Genomic DNA, 21,430 nt, shown 5'->3' with positions numbered 1-21,430 from the left:
GGGAGAAGGTGGAATTTTTTTTTTTTCTTGTCTAATATTAGACCATGGATCCTTTTCTCCTCCTCTGGAAGATGGTGACCTTCCTTTATGCAGTCATCATCAGTGAATGTCCACATGAGCACCATCGTAATGGATTGATCCCTCTAAAGAGGTTGACCGTGATGTTTTTAATTGTCCCCACCCACCGGGACCTCTGACAAGGACTATACTCTCCTGCTCCTGGCTGTTCTCGTCCCTGCTTGTAAACTTCCTGCATAGGTAGGGACATGTGCAGCACTGCAGCCAGTGACTGGCCTCAGAGGTGTGACGTGTCCACAAGCATCATGTTGCTGTTGGGCCACGTCTCACTTGGGTTCACCACTGCTGAGGCCAGTCACTGGCTGCACATGTCTCTCTCCATGCAGGGAGAAGGCCAGGGAGCCACGGAGCGGATAAGTCTCACAGGTCTCACTAGGTGAGGGGGAAAATCCTGGAGGTTTCCCTGTTAACATCATCCACAGGATCCCACAGTCTGAAAGCATAAGGGGGGATAGGTGTCAGATCACTGGCGGTCTGACCGTTGTGAGAATGGAGCGGTGTCCTGTATGTGGGACCACGGCTCCACTTACATCTGTGGCGCTCCAGAGCAGTGGTCACACATGAACACCAATGCTCCATGCACATTGGGGTCTCCAGGATCTGAGGGTCCTAGCAGTCAGACCCCCAGCGATCACCTGTTCTGTGGCTAGGGGATGTTAGTGGGGAAAACCCCTTTAAAGGGACATTCGAGGATTTCACCACGGCTCTTCACTTCCGGAGGATTGGCCATCAAACATGTCCGCCCGTCTGCCCTGTGACGTGAATGGTAAGCAGCTCCGTCTACTGCATTACGACCAGAGCTGTAGCTTCTCTGAAACCGCTGATCTGGGGGGGGGGGGGGTGTCAGACCCCCACCAATATCTTGAGGGGGTAGGCCATCAATGGTAAAATGCTAGAATATCCATAACTAACGTTTACGTCCAGTCATCCCTTCCTTGTAGGATAGGAGACCCATCATCCCCCATTCTTTTCCTTCTGAAGGGATCCAGTCCCGTTCTTGCCCGTGACCACCTGAATGCAGCTGTGTGCGGACGAGTTGTAGTTCTTATTGCTGCCATTTTGGTGTAACCATAATGTATGTGAACACCTCTAATGATTATTTTTGAGGGAGAGGGAAATGGGGGGGGGGAAGACGACATCAGGGACGCTTAGTTAATTCCTGATGATCAGTCCATGTAAAAGGACCTTAAAGGGGTTGTGCGGGTCTGCAGGATTGGTCACCAATATCAGATCGGTGGTGGTCTTACACCTGGAACCCCCCAGATCAGCTGTTTGCAGAGGAGATGCTGCTCCGTGTGAACGCTTCTTCCTCTTCATTACGTCTTCCCTGTAGTGGCGGCGTAGTAGTATCATTACAGGTACTTGCATCAGGTGAAGGCAGCGAGTGCTTCTGAGACAATGGGCAGTGTAATGAAGAGGAAGCAGGACTCTCATGGAGCGCTGCCTTCTCTTCAAACAGCTGATCGGCGGGGGTGCCAGGTGTTGGACCACCGCCGATCTGCTATTGATTACCAATCCTGAGGTTAGGTCATCAGCATAAGGGTCCATTCACACGTCCGCAAAAGGGTCCGCACCCGTTCCGCAACTTTGCGGAACGGGTGCGGACCCATTCATTCTCTATGGGCCCGGACGTCAAGCGGAGAGCACACTATGTGCTCCCCACTTTCGCATTTGCGGAGCGCGCCCCGAACTTCCAGGTTTCAGCCCCGAACTTCCGGTCCTCAGCTCCGCAAAAGATAGAACATGTTCTATTCTTGTCCGCAGCTGCGGCCCTGGTGGCTTCAGAGTTCTGCCGCCGTCTCCCATGGGCTGATATGAGACCACTCGCTCAGGACCCCGTATGATCACAGCTGTCTGTTACATGGCACGTGGGCACGGCGTCATATTACATGTGGATGTGCGAGCAGCTCCCCCAGACCTGATCCCCGCTGTACAGTGTGCGCCCTGTAACCTTCTGCCTGTATATCGGACACTGACCTTATGTGTCTGCCTTAAAACTACGTTTCCCAGCATGCCTTTAGCTTTCCAGGAAGTTTCCTCCCAGGGGAGGGGCGAGTGCTGCAGACCAGTGTGAGGGGCATGTTCAGCAATGGCTGCAGACTGCTGTGTGTGCTGCTCAGGACCCGCTGCTCTGCCCGGCCGGGACGGAGGCTTCTGACGGCGATCGCCCTGAAAGTGAAGAGCTGCCAGCCGGCCGCCCGACACTGGTGAGAGGAGGGAGCAGCGCCCCTTACCCCCAAGTCTTCAAGTTTACCATAACTAACCTAAGGAGCAACCAGTATCTCTCACTGTAGATGTACAAGGGCTTGTGTTCTGTGAAACGGGGGTCATTTTTATTAGTGCTATTTTGGGGGTACATTGAACACATTGGCTAATTTTGGGGGAAATGGAAAAATCATCACGTTTGTCATTGATGTGGTGTAAATAATCAACATTATGGTTGCAGCCAAACCAGACTATTATATCACGAAAAAGGGGGTTAACTTTTTTTTTTTTTTTACTTTAGTGAACTGAATTTGACTTTTTTAAAAAATATTCTGTCCTGCTGTCCCGGTAATCGATTATCTGATTGGGTCGAGTAAGCTCTGCCTATAACGGATGTTCTTGTATCTCAGGTGGGAGGAGAAGAATCACGAAGACGGCGTGAAATGGAAGTTCCTGGACCATCGAGGGCCGTTCTTTGCGCCTCCATACGAGCCGCTTCCAGACGACGTGACGTTCTATTATGATGGTAAGCAGGGCTGGGGTCTGGTCAATAAGGGGGTTGGTGCCTCGTGCCAGGATAGTCATCATTGATGGCCATCTTACTGCCATCTTCATGCACATAATACACCAAGCAGCACTCGCCTGTAGGTGTCAGACTCTGTTCATCTGGAGCTTCCTGGTTCATGAATAAAATTACATAGAGCAGGCGTCCTCAAACTGCGGCCCTCCAGCTGTTGTAAAACTACAACTCCCACAATGCCCTGCTGTAGGCTGCTACCTGTAGGCTGTTCGGGCATGCTGGGAGTTGTAGTTTTGCAACAGCTGGAGGGCCGCAGTTTCACTGGCCTGGGCTGGGGCTAAGCTCCATTTCAGCGAACAGATCCAGAGGATAGATCATCAGTTTAAACAAAGTGCAGAACCCCTTTAATGATTCTCATAGGCGGTTTTCACATTGTGTTTGAGCGCTGCATGTAACTCCAGATGTGTCTATGGGGGCCAAGAGGGCCCTTCTGGCCTCCGTCGGGCCGGTATACCTTGCCATTTTGTATTTTTGCTGTCTAAAGCAGTTTGTTCAGCTGCAGAGGTCTCTGCAGTTTAACCCCTTCTCACAAGTATTACTGGGTTCTCTGTATTTAGGACAGCCGATGAAGCTGAGCCCGGCAGCCGAGGAGGTCGCCACCTTCTACGGGAAGATGCTGGATCACGAATACACTAGCAAGGAGATATTTCAGAACAATTTCTTCACGGACTGGAGGACTGTAAGTGTCCTGATGTGTATGTACCTGTTGTGCCTCATCCACGTGGACATGGGTTGTTCTCTTCTGCACAGTATGGCGGTTGTGTGGAGGCCCTGCTAATCAGCTGAGGAACTGCACAAGGCAATATATATATTGTATTGTGGGTTATAGAATATGGAAAACCTCTAAATCAGAGCGCGGCCTCCCGTCTACAGATCTGAACCCACAACATCTCGTTATTACCTTTTTTCCTTTTTTTTTTTTTAGCAAATGACCAAAGACGAGCGGAAGATTATAAAGCACCTGGAGAAATGTAACTTCTCGGAGATACACAAGTATTTCTTTGATAAGAACGAGGCTCGCAAAGCTTTACCCAAAGAGGAGAAGCAGGTGAGGACTGGACGGGGACGATAGTGGGGTCGCTGCTGCATAGAGCGCGGGTGGATTTATCACTCCTGTCACAGGTTATGGCGCACACCACACTTGCAGAATAATTTGTAATGAGAAAGTGTTGAGAAAAGTGAGTGGGGCATAGTAGGAATGGGGGGTGTTCGCTCCAGGGCACCTCCAGATCCATTACAATTTATACCAGTCATTCTTTATAGCTGGTGTAGATTTGAATTTGGCTTATTTTGCGCCAACGGACTTTAGACTGGAGTGTGTGACGTCCGGGCTCGGTGTGACGTCCGGGCTCGGTGTGACGTCCGGGCTCGGTGTGACGTCCGGGCTCGGTGTGACGTCCGGGCTCGGTGTGACGTCCGGGCTCGGTGTGACGTCCGGGCTCGGTGTGACGTCCGGGCTCGGTGTGACGTCCGGGCTCGGTGTATCTGCCCCATAAGGTTTGTATTGAGTAACGGCACACATGGTCGACCATCGCTGAATCCAAATGTTCCATGTTGGATGGGGGGGGGGGGGAGCAGGAGAAATGGGACCCTCTGACTGGTGACCAGTAGCGATTCAAAACCTGAGGACGAGGGGTCAGATTCATTTAGGTGGCCCAAATGGTGGAAACTCCCAACTTCTCCTGCATAACTTCTGTCCATAAATTGCCTACTTTTCTGTTTTAAATTTTGCAAGAAATTGAAGGTAGAGGCCAGTAAGATTCAGGAGGAGTATGGATTCTGTACTCTGGATGGACATCGAGAGAAGATTGGGAACTTCAAGATTGAGCCCCCGGGACTCTTCCGAGGCCGCGGGGATCACCCCAAAATGGGAATGTTAAAGCTGAGGATAAGGCCGGAAGACGTCATCATAAACTGCAGCAGGTGTGTAGAGTGTTACCGCAGTGGTTGAGCAGGGGCAGAACTACAACACCCAGCATGCCATCTCAGAACGTAATGCTGGGAGTTGCAAGTTGGAAAACACTGGTATAGAGCTTGAAGCTCAGTATGTATGCACTGACCTCTGTGACCCGCTCTGTCCTCGCCTTCTTAGGGACTCCAAGGTCCCGGAGCCTCCCCCCGGTCACAGGTGGAAGGAAGTGCGCTTTGACAATACGGTCACCTGGCTGGCGTCCTGGACGGAGAACATTCAGGGATCCATCAAGTACATTATGCTAAACCCAAGCTCCAAACTGAAGGTGAGAAATGCAGAACTGACCAGTGGTCTGCACTGTAAACTTATTAACCCCTTCCCACCCTGTGCTGTAATATTCGTACCCGTGGTGAGCCTGAACAGTGCCAGAATTATTCAAGGGGGGGAAAAAAAAGGTAAGTCCTGTGTACCCCAAAATGGTTGCCGTAACAGCTACAAGACATCCCATCCTGGCAGGGTTCAGTGCCCAGGATGCCCAGCAATAGCTGCACTAATGATGGGGGTATTGTTAGGTATTTATCCAGTACTCCGCACCCTGGAAGATTTCATACAGCAGCTCGGTCTGACATCATTTCACCAGTGCTGCCTTAGGGGTTGTGCCAAGTTTCAAAGTTAGCCCCTATCCGCAGGACTAGACATAACTAGCTGATTGGTGTTGGGCCGATCACTGGGATGTCCCCCAGCAAGCTGACCATGCGCCCTGCCGCCCCATTCCTTCCTTAGGGTACATTCACACGACCATATGTTTTTTTTCTGGATACCGGCCGTGTGCGTTCAACATTTTTGTGGCCCTGTGATAGCAGTGCCTATTCTTGCCCACAATAGGACATGTTCTATCTTTTTTGTGGGGCCACAGAAGGGAAGTACGGCTACTGACAGCGCTCGGTGTGGTGTCCTCATCTTTTGCAGCCCGATTGCAATGAATGGGTCCGTATCTGTTTTTGCACAATTGCGGAACGGATGTGGACCCATAAATACGGTCGTGTGACTGTACCCTTATGACTGCTGGGGTAGGTGCGAGCTGTGTGCATCCATCTCCAGCAGTTGCATGCTTGACCTTCAGCTCCAGACAGGGGATCGGGACACCCGTTCTCTGAATCTATGGTGGTCCCAGTGGTTTGATTGTACCATTCCTCTCTTATTCCTACTAGAAGTTGGTGAATGAGTTGCTAGCAGCCTGCAATAAAGGTCCACCTGGGTGTTACCAGTTGGGGGGGTCTCCTTGATCAGTATGACAATTCCATCAGACTGTGCAAGGATACGCCCCCAGATGGACCTTTATTGCCGAGTGCTGGCAATTCAATTATAAACTTCTGGAAGGAATAAAAGAGGAATGGCGCACTCCTGCTTATGAATATATTCTCCTCTGTGTCACTATGACGCAGGCCGGGGCAGGTTAATGTGCCCTAACAGCGGGCGTATTGTACAGACAGTCCTTTCTGGGTCTCTGGGAAGACTATTCAGGGATCCCCAGTGACCAAATTGACCATGCTGGGGTCTCTTTTGACTGTGGTAAAGAGACCCACATGCATGTTATCGCAGGAGCCAAACACTTGTCCCCGGGCCCCCTAGGCCATCCATGCAGGACTTATTAGGTTCAAGTAATGGCTGCCCTAAGAGCGCACATCGGCAGTGGGCGCACATCCAGTCTTCTACCTGCGCTGTAGTTCTTCTGTTTCTGTGTGTCAGGGGGAGAAGGACTGGCAGAAGTACGAGACCGCGCGCCGTCTGAAGAATGTGGTCGATCAGATCCGATCTCAGTATCGTCTGGACTGGAAATCCCGCGAGATGAAGAAGCGGCAGAGAGCGGTGGCGCTGTACTTTATTGATAAGGTACCGAGTGATACGTGATGAGGCCAATGTCACCTTCTGGGGGGGGGGGTGTTCTCGGGGAAGGTGCGGAGGACATAGTGTCTGACTGTGATCTTCCCTTTTCAGCTGGCTCTCAGGGCGGGCAATGAGAAGGAGGAGGGCGAGACGGCAGACACGGTGGGCTGCTGCTCCCTGAGGGTGGAGCACATCAAGCTGTTTCCGGAGATGGACGGCCAGCAGTATGTGGTGGAGTTCGACTTCTTGGGAAAAGATTCAATCCGATATTACAACAAGGTCCCTGTCGAGAAGGAGGTAATGGCCGCCACGGTCAGGGAAGCTTAGACAATCCTCTGTGAAATGAATGTGTCAGCAGCACAGATTTGTTACACTGTAACATGTTTAATCAGGGCACTGTCACACTAGCGTTATTGTATTCCGGCACAGAGTTCCGTCCTAGGGGCTCAATACCGGAAAAGAACTGATCAGTTTTATCCCCATGCATTCTGAATGGAGAGCGATCCGTCCAGGATGCATCAGGACGTCTTCAGGTCAGTCTTTTTGACTGATCAGGACGGAGGTAATACCGCAGCATGCTGCCGTTTTATCTTATCCTACACTTGCATTGAAATGTGTTAATGCCAGATCCGGCCCCGAGTGTTCCGGCCAAACTGATCTGTTTTTGCGGTCTGCGCATGCTCAGACCGGAAAAAAATGTGAAAAAAAAATTAATGCTGGATCTGTGTTTCCGGATGACACCGGAGAGACGGATCCGGCATTTCAATGCATTTGTCAGGCGGATCAGGATCTGATCCATCAGTTGGCATACGTTTTGACGAATCCTCTGCCGCAAGTGTGAAAGTACCCTTATAGGCTTTTCGTGTCCAGACAGATGCATAAAAACAAACCCTCTGCTGTGAAAAGTATCAGGTCGTTACAGGTTTTCTGTCAGTGGATGTAAACGATTGCTTTCAGGGTTGTCGTCTCTGTTGCTGGGGGTGTAGTGTATGAGCGGAGCAGCGCTCTGTAGGGGGGGCAGGGTTGTCTCTGTTGCTGGGGGTGTAGTGTATGAGCGGAGCAGCGCTCTGTAGGGGGGGGGCAGGGTTGTCTCTGCTGCTGGGGGTGTAGTGTATGAGCGGAGCAGCGCTCTGTAGGGGGGGCAGGGTTGTGGTCTCTGCTGCTGGGGGTGTAGTGTATGAGCGGAGCAGCGCTCTGTAGGGGGGGGCAGGGTTGTGGTCTCTGCTGCTGGGGGTGTAGTGTATGAGCGGAGCAGTTCTCTGTAGGGGGGGGCAGGGTTGTGGTCTCTTCTGCTGGGGGTGTAGTGTATGAGCGGAGCAGCGCTCTGTAGGGGGGGCAGGGTTGTCGTCTCTGCTGCTGGGGGTGTAATGTATGAGCGGAGCAGCGCTCTGTAGGGGGGGCAGGGTTGTCTCTGCTGCTGGGGGTGTAGTGTATGAGCGGAGCAGCGCTCTGTAGGGGGGCAGGGTTGTCGTCTGCTGCTGGGTGTGTAGTGTATGAGCGGAGCAGCGCTCTGTAGGGGGGGCAGGGTTGTGGTCTCTGCTGCTGGGGGTGTAGTGTATGAGCGTAGCAGTGCTCTGTAGGGGGGGCAGGGTTGTCTCTGCTGCTGGGGGTGTAGTGTATGAGCGGAGCAGCACTCTGTAGGGGGGGGGCAGGTCTGGGCACTCGATGGGGGTGTAGTGTAGGAGCAGAGCAGCGCTCTGTAGGGGGGGCAGGGTTGTCGTCTCTGCTGCTGGGGGTGTAGTGTATGAGCGTAGCAGTGCTCTGTAGGGGGGCAGGGTTGTCTCTGCTGCTGGGGGTGTAGTGTATGAGCGGAGCAGCGCTCTGTAGGGGGGGCAGGGTTGTGGTCTCTGCTGCTGGGGGTGTAGTGTAGGAGCAGAGCAGCGCTCTGTAGGGGGGGGGGGGGCAGGTCTGGGCACTCGATGGGGGTGTTCCTGGGCACCTTTAATGCTTCCTTGCCATATGGACAAAGGTTGATTTCTCGCCCATTTTCCTTGGGGGACACAGACCTTGGGGTATAGCTCAGCTCCCTAGGAGGCGTGACACTAAGTAAAACTGTTAAGCCCCTCCTCCATCAGCTATACCCTCAGCCTGGAGATAGAGGCTACCAATTTTAGCTTAGTGTCCAAGGAGGCAAGACACCCCCTGCTACTGCAGGGCTGTTTTCTCCTTGTTTTAATTTTTTCTCTAATTTTGTTATTTTATTTTTGTTTTTTCCTAGGGATACCAGAGACGCATTGGACCTCTCTGTTCTCCCGGGGTTGAGCTGCACCAGTGCCAACGTATTTGCGCTGCTGCCTCCCCCACTGAAGCAATAGGAGGATCTGGGCAGCACCGGCTCCCCTACATCCCGCCAGCTAGGGGGTCGCCCGCACGCCAAGCCCCTCTTCCAGCTTCCTGCCACTGCGGTGCCAGGGGCTGAAGGGGCGACCCTGCTGGAAGGAAATGAGGGTGAAGACAGGTAAGATGGCTTTTCCAGCCCATTCCCTGTCCCTGTTGCACTGGATTCGGGGGGGGGGGGCACCCGTGGTCGGCCGTTTCCTGCGCTTCTCAGAGCGCTCTGTGGGATCTCCCCATCTGCCTGCTTTTCATGTACCTCCCGATCTTACGCTTAAGATAGCCCCTGCTTCTTACTACCTCCCCGCCGCCGCCCGCTCCGTACCGTGATCGAGGGGGCGGGGCTTAGGCCCGGCATCGGCGGTTCGGTTCGGCGGGACGGGGGTCAGGTGACCACCTTACCTTCCGACGTCCGGTTATACCACCGCGTTTTTGGGGCCTGCGGGCCCTTCTTTGACAACATATGCCTGGGAATCTCGGGCAGCACGGGGTGCGGGTGTTTTTGCGCGCGCGCGCGTCATGGGGGCGGAGTTTCGTTATGAAACATTCAAGCGTGGAGGGGGCGGAGCTTGTTCCCGCGTCTCTGCTCAAGCTTGCCGCGCTTCCTCACTCCGGACTGAAGTGGAGACACGTGGGAGACACCGGTGCATCGCTGGGGACGCACGCTGGTTTTCTGGCTGCCTCGCGGCTGCTGATCTGGACCTTCGCTCCTAGGGATCTGACCTGACGTTCTTCTGAGGCACTGGTAGGGCTGTTAACCCTCTCCTAACCCCACTGGTCATAGCCGCTGCAATCCCTTGTCCCTGTATCAAGGTACGACCACTTGTCAGCATGTCTGATCCCACGGGTGCCCCCAAACCCTGGTACCACGCCTGTACCGCCTGCAAGGCACTTTTTCCAAGTGGGCAATCTGAGCCGCATTGCCTTGCATGTCAGGCCCCGGTGCAGGGCCCGCTTTCTGCTGTGCCCCCTGTTGTTTCTGAACCCCCTGACTGGGCTAGGTCTCTGTCTCTGGCGGTGGAGAGCCTTACACACGTGGTGGGCCGTCTCGTGGATAGACCGCCTCTCCCGCAGACTGCCGAAATCCCTGTCGCACCTGCTGGGAATGCCGTTTCTGCCGCCCCCACTGATTCCCTGCCTCCCAGTGAATCTTCCAGGGCCCGGCGTACTCAGAAACGTTCAAGGGTTGAGCGCACATCTTCTCCTGATGTTTCGCTCTCTCCGCCATGCGTGCGAGCTCAGTCAAGCCTATCCTCTCAAAGGGATACGCCTTCTGAGGGAGAACTGGCGGATTCGGATGTGGACATGGACTCAGAGCTTCCGTCAAAATTGTCATCCGCGGTGGGGCATCTTATCACTAGTATCCGCGATACCTTTCAGATACACGATGACCCCCCCCAGCTCTGAACAGGCCGGCGTGTCCTTTCTCCGACCCAGACAGGCCTCCAAGGTCTTTCCCATACATGCAGATTTTTCTTCTGTGGTATCCAAGGCTTGGACTCGGCCAAACGTCCGCTTTGTTACACCAAAAAAGCTGGACATTTGTTATCCCTTTCCGGCGGAGTCTGTGACCACCTGGACATCTCCGCCCAAGGTGGATCCTCCTGTGGCTCGCCTGTCCAAAAGCACTGCTATTCCTGTACAGGACGGATCTTCCCTCCAGTCCGCTGAGGACCGTCGGACGGAATCCCTTTCCAAGGCAATATTTTCTGCCTCTGGTTCAGCCCTTAGACCGGTTTTTGCCTCCGCCTGGGTTGGCAAAGCGGTCTCTGAATGGGGTTTGCAGCTGGAGCAGGAGTTGGGGTCGGACGTTCCTGTTCAGGACCTCCGTTCCTTAGCCCAGCTAATTATCCAGGCTGGAAAATTTATTTGTGAGGCCTCCCTGGATGCGGGGGCCCTCATTGCCCGTTCCTCTGCCCTGGCGGTTTCTGTCAGGAGGGAACTCTGGCTGAAGGTTTGGGCGGCGGACGCCGCTTCCAAACGCTCCTTGGCCGGTCTACCGTTCACGGGTTCCCGCTTGTTCGGGACCCGCCTGGACGAGCTTATATCAGAGGCCACGGGTGGGAAAAGTACTCTCCTTCCCCAGTCCAGGCCAAAGGGCGCCCCACGGGGTCGCGCGGGTTCGTCCCGTTTTCGGTCCTTTCGTAAGCCCTCCGGATCTAGACCCGGGGCCGGTTCTTCTTCCTCTGGCCCAACCCAGGATAGACGCAAGAAGCCGTTTTTTCGGGCGCAACCTACCTGGCGCAAGACCCAGCCTGCACGGGCTACCACAGGCCAGCAGCCCTCTGCCTGAAGGTGCGCCCCCACCCACCCGGGTGGGGGGCCGCCTTCTCCTTTTCAGGAACGTTTGGCGGAACCACATCTCAGATGCATGGGCGCTCGAGATTGTATCTTGCGGGTACAAGATCGAATTTACGGCCATTCCGCCAGACCGTTTCTTCCGGTCCCGTCCTCCGCGGGACCCCGTACGAGCGGCCTCTTTCTTCGCGGCCGTTCGCTCACTCATGGACAAGGGTGTCATCGCCCCGGTGCCTCCGACGGAAAGGTTCAGGGGGTTCTACTCGAACCTCTTCGTGATCCCCAAAAAGGAAGGCTCGGTGCGACCGATCTTGGACCTGAAGCGCCTGAACCGCTTCCTCCGCCTGCAGAGATTCCGGATGGAGTCTCTCCGGTCCGCAGTGGCCTCCCTGGAAAAGGGGGATTTCATGGCCTCCATCGACGTTCAGGATGCATACCTCCACGTTCCGGTTGCTCCATGTCATCACCGCTTCCTACGCTTCGCGGTGGGGGACGATCACTTCCAGTTCGTTGCCCTTCCCTTTGGTCTAGCAACGGCTCCTCGGGTGTTCACCAAGGTCCTGGCCCCTGTCTTGGCCCTTCTACGTTCAAGAAGTGTTTTTCTTCTTCCGTACTTGGACGACATCTTGGTCAAGGCGCCCTCCCTTTCACAGGCATCCGGCAGTGTGGATCTCACTCTGGAGACCCTGACGCGGTTTGGTTGGATTATCAACCACCCCAAGTCTTCCCTTACCCCCTCCAGACGGCTGATCTTCCTGGGGATGCTCCTGGATACGGAACTGGCAGAGGTCCGTCTTCCGTCGGACAAGCGTCTGGCCCTTCGCGGGTCGGTTCGCAGCCTTCTCCGTCATCACCGGCCTTCCCTCAGATCCGGCATGCGGTTGCTGGGGAAGATGGTTGCCTGTTTTGAGGCAGTGCCGTTCGCACAATTCCATTCCCGCACCTTTCAGAGGGCGATTCTGTCGGCCTGGGACAAATCACCGAGGAGTCTGGACAGGACCTTCCTTCTGCCTCCCCTGGCTCGGGCTTCCCTCAACTGGTGGTTGCATCTCCCTCTGAGGGGGAGGTCCTTCCTTCCACTGAACTGGCTGGTGATTACCACCGACGCCAGCTTACGGGGGTGGGGGGGGGTTTTCCCTCCCCGATCCGTCCAGGGCGTTTGGTCTCTATCGGAGTCCAGACTTCCGATCAACATTCTGGAGCTGAGGGCAGTTCTTTTGTCCCTCAGACACTGGACCCATCTACTGAGGGGCCGCCCTGTTCGGATCCAATCGGACAATGCCACGGCGGTGGCGTACATAAACCATCAGGGAGGCACCCGCAGCGCTGCGGCGATGCAAGAGGTGTCCCTCATTCTCCTCTGGGCGGAGACGCACGTGCCAGCCTTGTCTGCGATTTACATCCCGGGGGTAGACAACTGGGCGGCAGATTTCCTCAGCCGGTCCACCATCGATCCGGGAGAATGGTCCCTGCACCCAGAGGTGTTCGAGGCCCTTTGTCTTCGCTGGGGTCGCCCCGACGTGGACCTCATGGCCTCCAAATTCAACCGCAAGGTTCCCCTATACGTATCCAGGGCACGGGACCCGGAGGCTTACGGCGCCGACGCGCTTGTCCTTCCGTGGTGCCAATTCTCCCTTCTGTACATCTTTCCTCCTCTTCCCCTCCTGCCACGGGTTCTTCGGAGGATCGCGGCAGAGGGCGTTCCCGCGATTCTGATCGCCCCGGATTGGCCCCGTCGGTCCTGGTACGCCGACCTAATGTTGCTGTTGGCAGACGTTCCGTGGCCACTGCCCTCCAGGGAGGACCTTCTCTCTCAAGGTCCGATCTTCCACGAGCATTTAGGCTCGCTACGTTTGACGGCGTGGCTGTTGAGACCGCCGTCTTAACGCGACGGGGTTTCTCCGCGGACGTTGTCCGCACCATGATCCGTGCTCGTAAACCCGTATCTTCGAGGATCTACTATCGGGTTTGGAGGTCCTATCTGGGGTTCTGTGAGTCCCGGAGCGTCCCACCTCTCCGGTTTTCTCTTCCCACGATCCTGTCCTTCCTCCAGTCGGGCCTGGACCTGGGGCTGGGCCTCAGTTCTCTGAAGGGACAGATTTCGGCGCTGTCTATTCTTCTCCAGCGTCCCCTGGCCCCTCTGGGGCCGATTAAGACCTTTTTGCAAGGGGTGGCTCACTCTGTTCCACCGTATCGCCCTCCGGTTCCTTCCTGGGACCTGAATGTGGTGCTCTCGGCGCTTCAATCTGCCCCCTTCGAGCCCTTGCGGGAGGTCTCCCTTCGCCTTCTGTCCTGCAAGGTCATCTTTCTTGTGGCCATCACGTCTCTCCGGCGGGTGTCTGAGTTGGCGGCTCTTTCTTGTTCCGAACCTTTCCTGATCTTCCACCAGGATAAGGTTGTGCTCCGACCAGTCCCGGCTTTCCTGCCAAAGGTGGTCTCCGCCTTTCACATCAATGAGGACATCGTCCTTCCGTCGCTCTGTCCCTCTCCTTCCCACTCCAGAGAACGGGAACTGCACCGTCTGGATGTGGTCAGGGCATTGAGGATTTACTTGGAGGTCACCGGATCCTTCCGGCGCACGGATTCCCTGTTTGTGGTCCCGGAGGGTTCGCGCAAGGGTTTGGCGGTCTCCAAGGTGGCCATTGCCCGGTTCATTAAACTGGCGGTGTCTGAGGCTTATCGAGCCAAGGGTAGGGCTCCGCCTTTCGGCGTCACTGCTCATTCCACCAGAGCAGTCGGGGCTTCCTGGGCGCAGAGGCATCGAGCCTCGGCTGAGCAGTTGTGCAAAGCGGCCACTTGGTCCTCTTTGCACACTTTCACCAGGTTCTATAGGGTGCATACGCACGCGTCGGCGGATGCTGCTTTGGGCCGCCTGGTCTTGCAGGCTGCGGTTTCCTGATGCTCCGGTGGTCCGCCTTGGGTTATGGTCCCTCCCTTCTTGGACTGCTCTTGAACGTCCCAAGGTCTGTGTCCCCCAAGGAAAATGGGCGAGAAAAGGAGATTTTTGTATAACTTACCAGTTAAATCTCTTTCTCGCTCTTCCTTGGGGGACACAGCACCCACCCTTCTGTGTTTGGTTCTAGGGTTTTGGCTGGCGCCCCGTTGGGTTGTTGGCTGTTGTTTGCAGTGTTGGTTGTTTCCTTTCACTACTTGGACACGCAACTGGTAGCCTCTATCTCCAGGCTGAGGGTATAGCTGATGGAGGAGGGGCTTAACAGTTTTACTTAGTGTCACGCCTCCTAGGGAGCTGAGCTATACCCCAAGGTCTGTGTCCCCCAAGGAAGAGCGAGAAAGAGATTTAACTGGTAAGTTATACAAAAATCTCCTTTTTATGAAGATATAAGGCCAGCTCCAAAGGACAACGTATGGAAAGGAGGTGTGAGGTGCTGTAAGGACCTGCGTTTGGTTTGATATCGATTCTCTTGTCTCCTCAGGTCTTCAAGAACCTAAAGCTGTTCTTAGAGAATAAGAACCCGGATGACGACCTGTTTGACCGGCTGAATGTGAGTGTACGCGATCGGCAGCAGCCACTGCACCCACCAGGCTTCACCTCAATCTCCTAATCTATTGTTTGTCTCCAGACCAGCATCGTTAACAAGCACCTCCAGGACCTGATGGACGGACTCACCGCCAAAGTGTTCAGGACCTACAACGCCTCAATCACGCTGCAGAACCAGCTGAAGGAGCTCACCAATGGTATGTGCCCCGTACATGGGTAAGGGGCACCGATCAGACAGGAGGGATCCTCGCTTTCCATTTGGTTCCACTCCTGGTGGTGATGGAGGTTTCCGGCAGCTTCTTTACGAGTTGGGGAGCCCTCACGATCCTTTAGTTACTGTGGTGGCCAGTGAGGGACGAGGTCTCTGGCACTGATACAACGGTCTGTTTCATCTTCCAGAGGATGACAGCGTACCAGCAAAGATTCTTTCTTATAACCGTGCAAATCGAGCTGTAGCACTTCTGTGTAACCACCAGAGGGCGCCACCGAAAACATTCGAAAAATCAATGCAAAATCTTCAAGCAAAGGTACAGAGCTCAGTGATGATTGTGCTGCTGGTCCAGATTTTTAGCATTTGGTAACATCTGGAAAAAAATCTTCTCAGGAAGCCCCACAAGCCTCCCCAGCGGCACTTCCTGGAAGGTATCCACCTCTTCCCGGACAGGAAAACAACGAAGATCAACGTATAAAAGACCCTCCTCTTTACCTTCACCAGTTGTTTTCCTGCCTCTCAGAAGGCAGGTGGAGAGCGACGGTTTTTCCGGAGGGCTCCTTCAGGGGGAAGGATCCCGTAGCATTGTTGTTTTCCTGTCCCGGAAGAGGCGGGTAGCCTCCAGGATGTGCCGTTGTGGAGGCTAAGGGAAAATCCAATTACCGGTGAGAGTAATTTTCATCTTTTTGAAGTGAGGGGGGGGAACGCTAATACTAGACACGATCAACATCTGCCCCTAGACTTCAGACCCCGCAGAGCAGACAAACCATTTCAGTCATCAAGATTGAGACCTCAGACCAGACCCCGAAAGCAGACGGATACATTGTTTCAGACCCCAGAGAACAACCCAAAATGTATTCAGACCCCCATGGTGGACACACAAGTCATTTCCGACACCCAGACCAGATCCCAAAATTAATTCGGACCCCAGAACAGACTTCAAAATTAATATAGACCCTAGAGGAGATCCCTAAATTGTCAGACCCCAGAGCGGCCACCACCAATATTTACAAAGTGACTTCAGTTTTCTTTTGTGTAGAAGGTTGAACTACAACTCCAGGGCATGCTGGCTTTTGTAGTTTTACAACAATGGAAGATTCAAAGTATAGAATAATTCAGTGTATGAAACATGGCTTCAGAGGTGAATATGTAGCCTCCGCGGCTAAATGTGGGGTTCACTTATTTGGGGGACTAATTGTTGAACTTTGTAGATTGATGCAAAGGAGCAGCAGCTAAAAGATGCCAAGAAGGAGCTGAAAAAGGCTAAAGCTGACTACAAAGCTCACAAGAATGACCGGAACCAGAAGTAAGGCTTGATGTTGTGTGTGTCGCTTCTCCCGCCGCTTATCCTCTGCCCAGATGTACTGCAGCTCTCCTGCTGCCGCTATGTCGTCTGTGGCTTCCCCAGAATACAACATATGGTGGAGAGACATTCTCCCCAGTTCTTTACACATCTGACGCTACATCACATTCCCTAGTTAGATCCAGAGCTGGTTAGTATCTTATGTGCACGGTTATCGTAGCAAGCAGCAGAATTAGGACTGCAGCTCTGAGTGTGACTAGAGTGCAATACGTAATCAATCATAATTATCAAAGGGCGAGTGCATTTATTTTGGTCTTTCAGCCAGAGCTGCATTCACAATTCTGCTTTTATAATCCCGTCTGCTACATCCAGTGCAGCATTTACTCTTCTGATTAAGTGTCATATAATGTGCCAGTCACATCCAGAGCTGTAGTCCCAATCGGACTGTCCCCTCTTGTGTGACGGGAGTACAGAACAGGGTATAGTGACAGAATTGTTCCTACAGCTCTGCATACGACTGCTGTATAAGATACGATGTAATGACAGAATTGTGAACGCAGCTCCGGATGTGAGTATAAGACTTGTAATTGCATATCTGGGAGTGGCTGGAGAGTAAGGCTTGGACAGCAGATTTGTGCATGCAGCTCTGGATGTGAATAGAGTTGTACAGGTGAGGAGTTTTAGCGCTGGCACCTACTAACGCCTCTATTTTCAGGGAGATGGAGAAAAAGAAGAAGCAGTGCGAGCGGCTGGAGGAGCAGCTCATGAAACTGAAGCTTCAGGCCACAGACAAGGAAGAAAACAAGCAAATTGCTCTGGGCACGTCTAAGCTGAACTATCTGGACCCCAGGATAACTGTGGCCTGGTAAGAGGGTCCTTGGACGGGTTCTCTGCCCCCAGTGGTTGGAGTTGGTCTTCATATTGTTGCAGTTGAGTCTCTGTAGAAAGCGGGTGCAGGATTACTTTAGTACATAGCCTCGTTCTGCTCACTTACACATAATCTGTGATACCACTAGGGGGCGATCTGTACCCAGGTGTACAAGCCATGACTGTGTACAGATGACGTTTACCCCGGGGCCTGGGTCGTGGTACTTGGCAGGTGCTGCATGTCGTAGTCTCACGCTCCTCCTTGTTCCTCCCGCTGCAGGTGTAAGAAGTATGGCGTACCCATCGAGAAGATTTACAACAAGACGCAGAGAGATAAGTTTGCCTGGGCCATTGACATGACCAATGAAGACTTTGAGTTTTAATGTCACCCCGGACTCTGCCTCCATGATGTCAGGACCCAGCTGGGGTGTCGTCCAGGAGCTGGACCCGGTATCATCACCAGGCGAAAGAGCCAGCATGTGAAGTCCTAAGTCCTTTGTGAGGAAGTTCGTCCTCGGGTTGTTTCTGGATAAGCTGGGTGACAACTATGCACTTATAGCTCCTCCCCAATGGTTGTCACCCAGCTTTCCTAGAATCCAGACCGGCAAATCTGCCTAAGGCCCCCTGCACACGAACTTAAATTACGGGTCGCAATGCACGAACACGACTGGGGTAGCGGATCGCGGACCCATTCACTTTAATGGGTCCGCAATCCGCCCGTTCTGCAAAAAGATAGGACATGTCCTATCTTTTTGCGGAACGCAAGTACTAGACGAAACCCCATGGAAGCACTCCGTAGGGTTCCGTTCCGCACCATTCCACATTTCCTGATTTGCAGACCCATTGAAGTGAATGGCTTCGCATCCGTGATGCGGAATGCACACGGAACAGGGCCCGTGTATTGCGGATCCGCAACTGCGGTCCGCAATACGGCAACGGGACATGTACGATCGCGTGCAGGAGGCCCAAGTATACAGTTCTGCAGCCTCGGCTCTTTCTGTATAACTAGGCAGGATTACTGTTCTGTTAGCTGGAAAAGCTGTGTGACCCCTGCCCTGTAGGCACCCAGCTTTCCCAGAAGCACAGGGGCTTGTAATTGCTGGCGGATCGTTTGGAGGGCCACACTCCTGAGTCTCAGGGATTTTTGTGCCATTTTGTTTCTGGTTTCGGAGCTCACTTCATACGTTTCATACTGAAGTGAGAGATGCATTTCTTTTTCCGCAGGTGAAGTGTTATTATGTTTCTATTCAGAAAGCCATTACTTTAATTTATTTAATTTAAATTTCTTGTTACCTTTCATATGACGAAGGCCAAACAGAAATAAAGTAAATGTATTTGTGTATTTCTGAGGTTGTCGATGCAGATCATGTGTCAAGATATTCCATTAGTCAAAATTTGCAGGTCTCCAGGCTCCTCCCCCCACTCTGTGCTGACCCCGCCTTCTAATGAGATGACTCCGCTGGCCCCACTCAATAAATGAAGTGAAGTGACTGTGCGGAGGCTGCCTTAGTCTACACAGCAAATTTGTCAGCTTATCGTGTACGGATTGTCACGTTGAGAATAAAAAAATAACTTGCAAGCAAGTTATTATGTCCAGCCTGTGACATTCAGAACGGGGTATTTGAAAAATTTACAAGAAATATGAGTAAGAGCGTCCCGTGTGTGCGTCGCTGCCTCAGTCTTCATGACGGAGGATGAGACGCTCTGTATCTACTGTCGTCTGTCATGAAGCTTTATCGATGCGTCCACTCATCGGGGATTTACAGCGCCATTTCTTAGAAGTTCCACTTTATTTCAAAAACTGTTTAAAATCCATAATCGATGATTTCACGTCTGGGTACGATTGAAGCCATAGAACTAAACAGGTAATGGAAAAACACTCCCGGGCAACGCGTTTCAGAGCTGCCGATGTATTTTCACAGCCACAATTTGTCTGAAATGCGTTGCTCAGAGTGGATGGGCCCACCCTGGTTCCCTGCGTAGACGGTCGGCCGGTGCACCACAATGTTGGTGCCCGCTTTGCCAGGTACACACACATGTATCATTGATGGGTTATGTCTGTATTTCAGATGTGTGAACTGCCCCGACTGCTGGAGTAACGCCCCAGAGGGACCCTGTCCTAGAATCCCTGCAGTGCTGCGTGTTCGGAACTTAAAGGACCGTTCATACTGCGGTTTATTCCAATGGGATTTTGGCTTCGGGTCCGTAACCCATTGTGTTCAGCAGCGGGCAGAGCTGCAGTTTGCACCGCCGGCAGTTTTAAATCTTCGAACACGCCAAGAAGGGACAAGTGTGTCTGGATGGACACCGCCAGAAGCCACGGGGGTGTTCGTTTGCGGTTCAGCTGCATTCAGTGGGGGCTAAACAGCAAGCGAGGCCACGGTGGACTTTGCAGAGGTGACATCCGCCTTGTGAATGCAGCAAAAAATGGATGCCTAATGCACTTGTGTTGACCTGACCTAAGGGTCATTTGGGGTTCCAGATGACCCCACTGATGACACCCCAATGGCCTCTCTTCCCCTCCAGACACCCTGTTTTTAAGGTGATGGCTCTTCTCAGAGAAAAGTGCAAGTCTGATGAGGATCCCCTCTGATCATGCGGCAGTTTTTCCTCAGCAATCTGCAATACGGCTTTGGATGCTGTTCCAGTAACCAGACTTTGGCTAGTGGCGGGTTCACATCTGCGATTAGCTTTCCTTTCTTTCAAAAGAACAGCAAAAAAAAAAAAGCCTGGTCCGTTATTTTGGTAGATTCTCTGTTTGCATAATTTTTTGTCAGTTCTGTCAAACGTCGGTAATTTTTGCACACAGGACTTTTTCTCCCATCTAATAACTGATGCTCAAAAAAACTTTTTTTCCCTTTCATCCTCCATGACGGCATACCATGAGATGACCGCCTCCAACCAGGTAGGGACAGGAAGAATAAATTAGACCCTCCTCCAGCTTCCTCAGTGTCTTCCTGTCCCTCCAGGTAGGAGATGGATCATCCTCATGGCACATGCTATGAGCCCGTTTCTGTTACAGGCCGGCAGAGGCGATAAGAAGAAAAGAAATGCCTAAGCACATGAGGGAAGCAGATAGCCCCCGTGCCCTAGTTGTGTATTGTGGGGCTGTAAAGACTGGCAGGACCCCTGCTCCTTACCTCCCGCATGGCGTGGAGGTCCATGTGCGACCGGACACTTAGGGAGTCCCTCCGGTCTGTCTAGCAGCTCCGCTTTGCGATCCGATAGCTTCGGCTCTCGCGAAGAACGCCACTGGAAGTCCTATGCGGTTCACGTGCGTTCCAACTGGAACTTCCGGCCTGTGGAACGCACATGGTGGGGGTCAGAGCAGCAAATCTGCACGCCGGTCATGGCGGAAGTCGCCCACTGATCTGAGGTCTGCAGGTGAGTATTTAGGGGGTATATTTGTAGAGTGTTGCTGCAACATGTCCTAACAACCTGGCCAGATGGAAACCTGTCAGGAACCCTCTATTGTAAGTTAAGGTCCTGGGGGTGGGTGAGTGCTGGTTCTATTACCTTGCTAACCCCAGTATGTGCCTCTCATCTCCCCCCCTCTATGGCTCTCCCTGTATGAATGCAGTGATAAGGATATAGCTCAGAAAAAAAGCTAGTCCAAAAACTAAAGAGTGTGTGATGTGTTCAGCTAAATTGCCCGACGCTTATAACAAAAAACTTTGCAAAAAATGTTCCTCTAATATGGTGAAGGACTTGCAATTAGAGAGAAGCTGCGAGATGTAATAAGTGAAGAAATGAGATCTGCTATGGCAGAAAGTCCGGTCGTTACTCCTGGGACTTCTAGCTCTAAACACGGAGATCCTAAATTAAGCATCTCCGTGCCATCCTCTGACTCAGAACCTGAGTCTGCTTCGGAGGATGAAGATTCCGAAATCTCTTCCGGGTCCGATTCAAAGTATAAAAACGTTCTTTTTTCCTGTGAGGACATGAAGGAGTTAGTAAAAGCCATTAGGGCTACTATGGGGCTCTCAGACGAGAAAGTGCAGAGGTCCGTCCAGGACCAAATGTATAGCGGTCTAGAACAGAGGAAAAAAGAGGGTGTTTCCGGTCCATAAAAACATGATGGAACTAATCAAAAGGGAATGGAAATCCCCAGATAAAAAAACTATTTGGCCCAAAAACAATGAAACGTCGCCTCCCATTCTGTAAAGAAGACGAGGCCCTATTAACAACTTGCCCCAAAGTGGATGTATCCTTATCCAAACTAGTGACAGGGGCTAATGCTCTCCCATTCGAAGATA

At 52.8% G+C, this 21,430-nt stretch overlaps 1 protein-coding gene across 1 annotated transcript; it reads left to right on the top strand.

Moving 5' to 3' along the window:
• The first annotated feature begins 2,143 nt into the window (after window positions 1–2,143).
• On the top strand, window positions 2,144–17,856 carry TOP1MT (DNA topoisomerase I mitochondrial). Its single transcript, XM_044274582.1, has 14 exons — window positions 2,144–2,285; window positions 2,694–2,809; window positions 3,421–3,542; window positions 3,789–3,911; window positions 4,599–4,786; window positions 4,956–5,100; window positions 6,525–6,668; window positions 6,774–6,959; window positions 14,729–14,797; window positions 14,876–14,990; window positions 15,193–15,320; window positions 16,216–16,310; window positions 17,023–17,172; window positions 17,455–17,856. The coding sequence occupies exons 1-14, from the start codon at window positions 2,158–2,160 to the stop codon at window positions 17,555–17,557; spliced, it is 1,812 nt and encodes a 603-aa protein (XP_044130517.1). The 5' UTR covers window positions 2,144–2,157; the 3' UTR covers window positions 17,558–17,856.
• The last annotated feature ends 3,574 nt before the right edge of the window (window positions 17,857–21,430 follow it).

This window comes from Bufo gargarizans, unplaced genomic scaffold (assembly GCF_014858855.1).
Source record: "Bufo gargarizans isolate SCDJY-AF-19 unplaced genomic scaffold, ASM1485885v1 original_scaffold_1838_pilon, whole genome shotgun sequence".
Classification (NCBI taxonomy): domain Eukaryota; kingdom Metazoa; phylum Chordata; class Amphibia; order Anura; family Bufonidae; genus Bufo; species Bufo gargarizans.
Note: the sequence above shows the minus strand (reverse complement) of the source record. Positions and strands in the feature narration are given on the sequence as shown.

Excerpts from the sequence above, each read along its gene's own strand:
- TOP1MT (XM_044274582.1), top strand. The coding sequence starts at position 2,158 with ATGTTCAGCAATGGCTGCAGACTGCTGTGTGTGCTGCTCAGGACCCGC. Across the intron at positions 16,311-17,022 it reads AAGAATGACCGGAACCAGAA|GGAGATGGAGAAAAAGAAGA; the intron begins GTAAGGCTTGAT and ends CTCTATTTTCAG. Across the intron at positions 17,173-17,454 it reads CCCAGGATAACTGTGGCCTG|GTGTAAGAAGTATGGCGTAC; the intron begins GTAAGAGGGTCC and ends CTCCCGCTGCAG.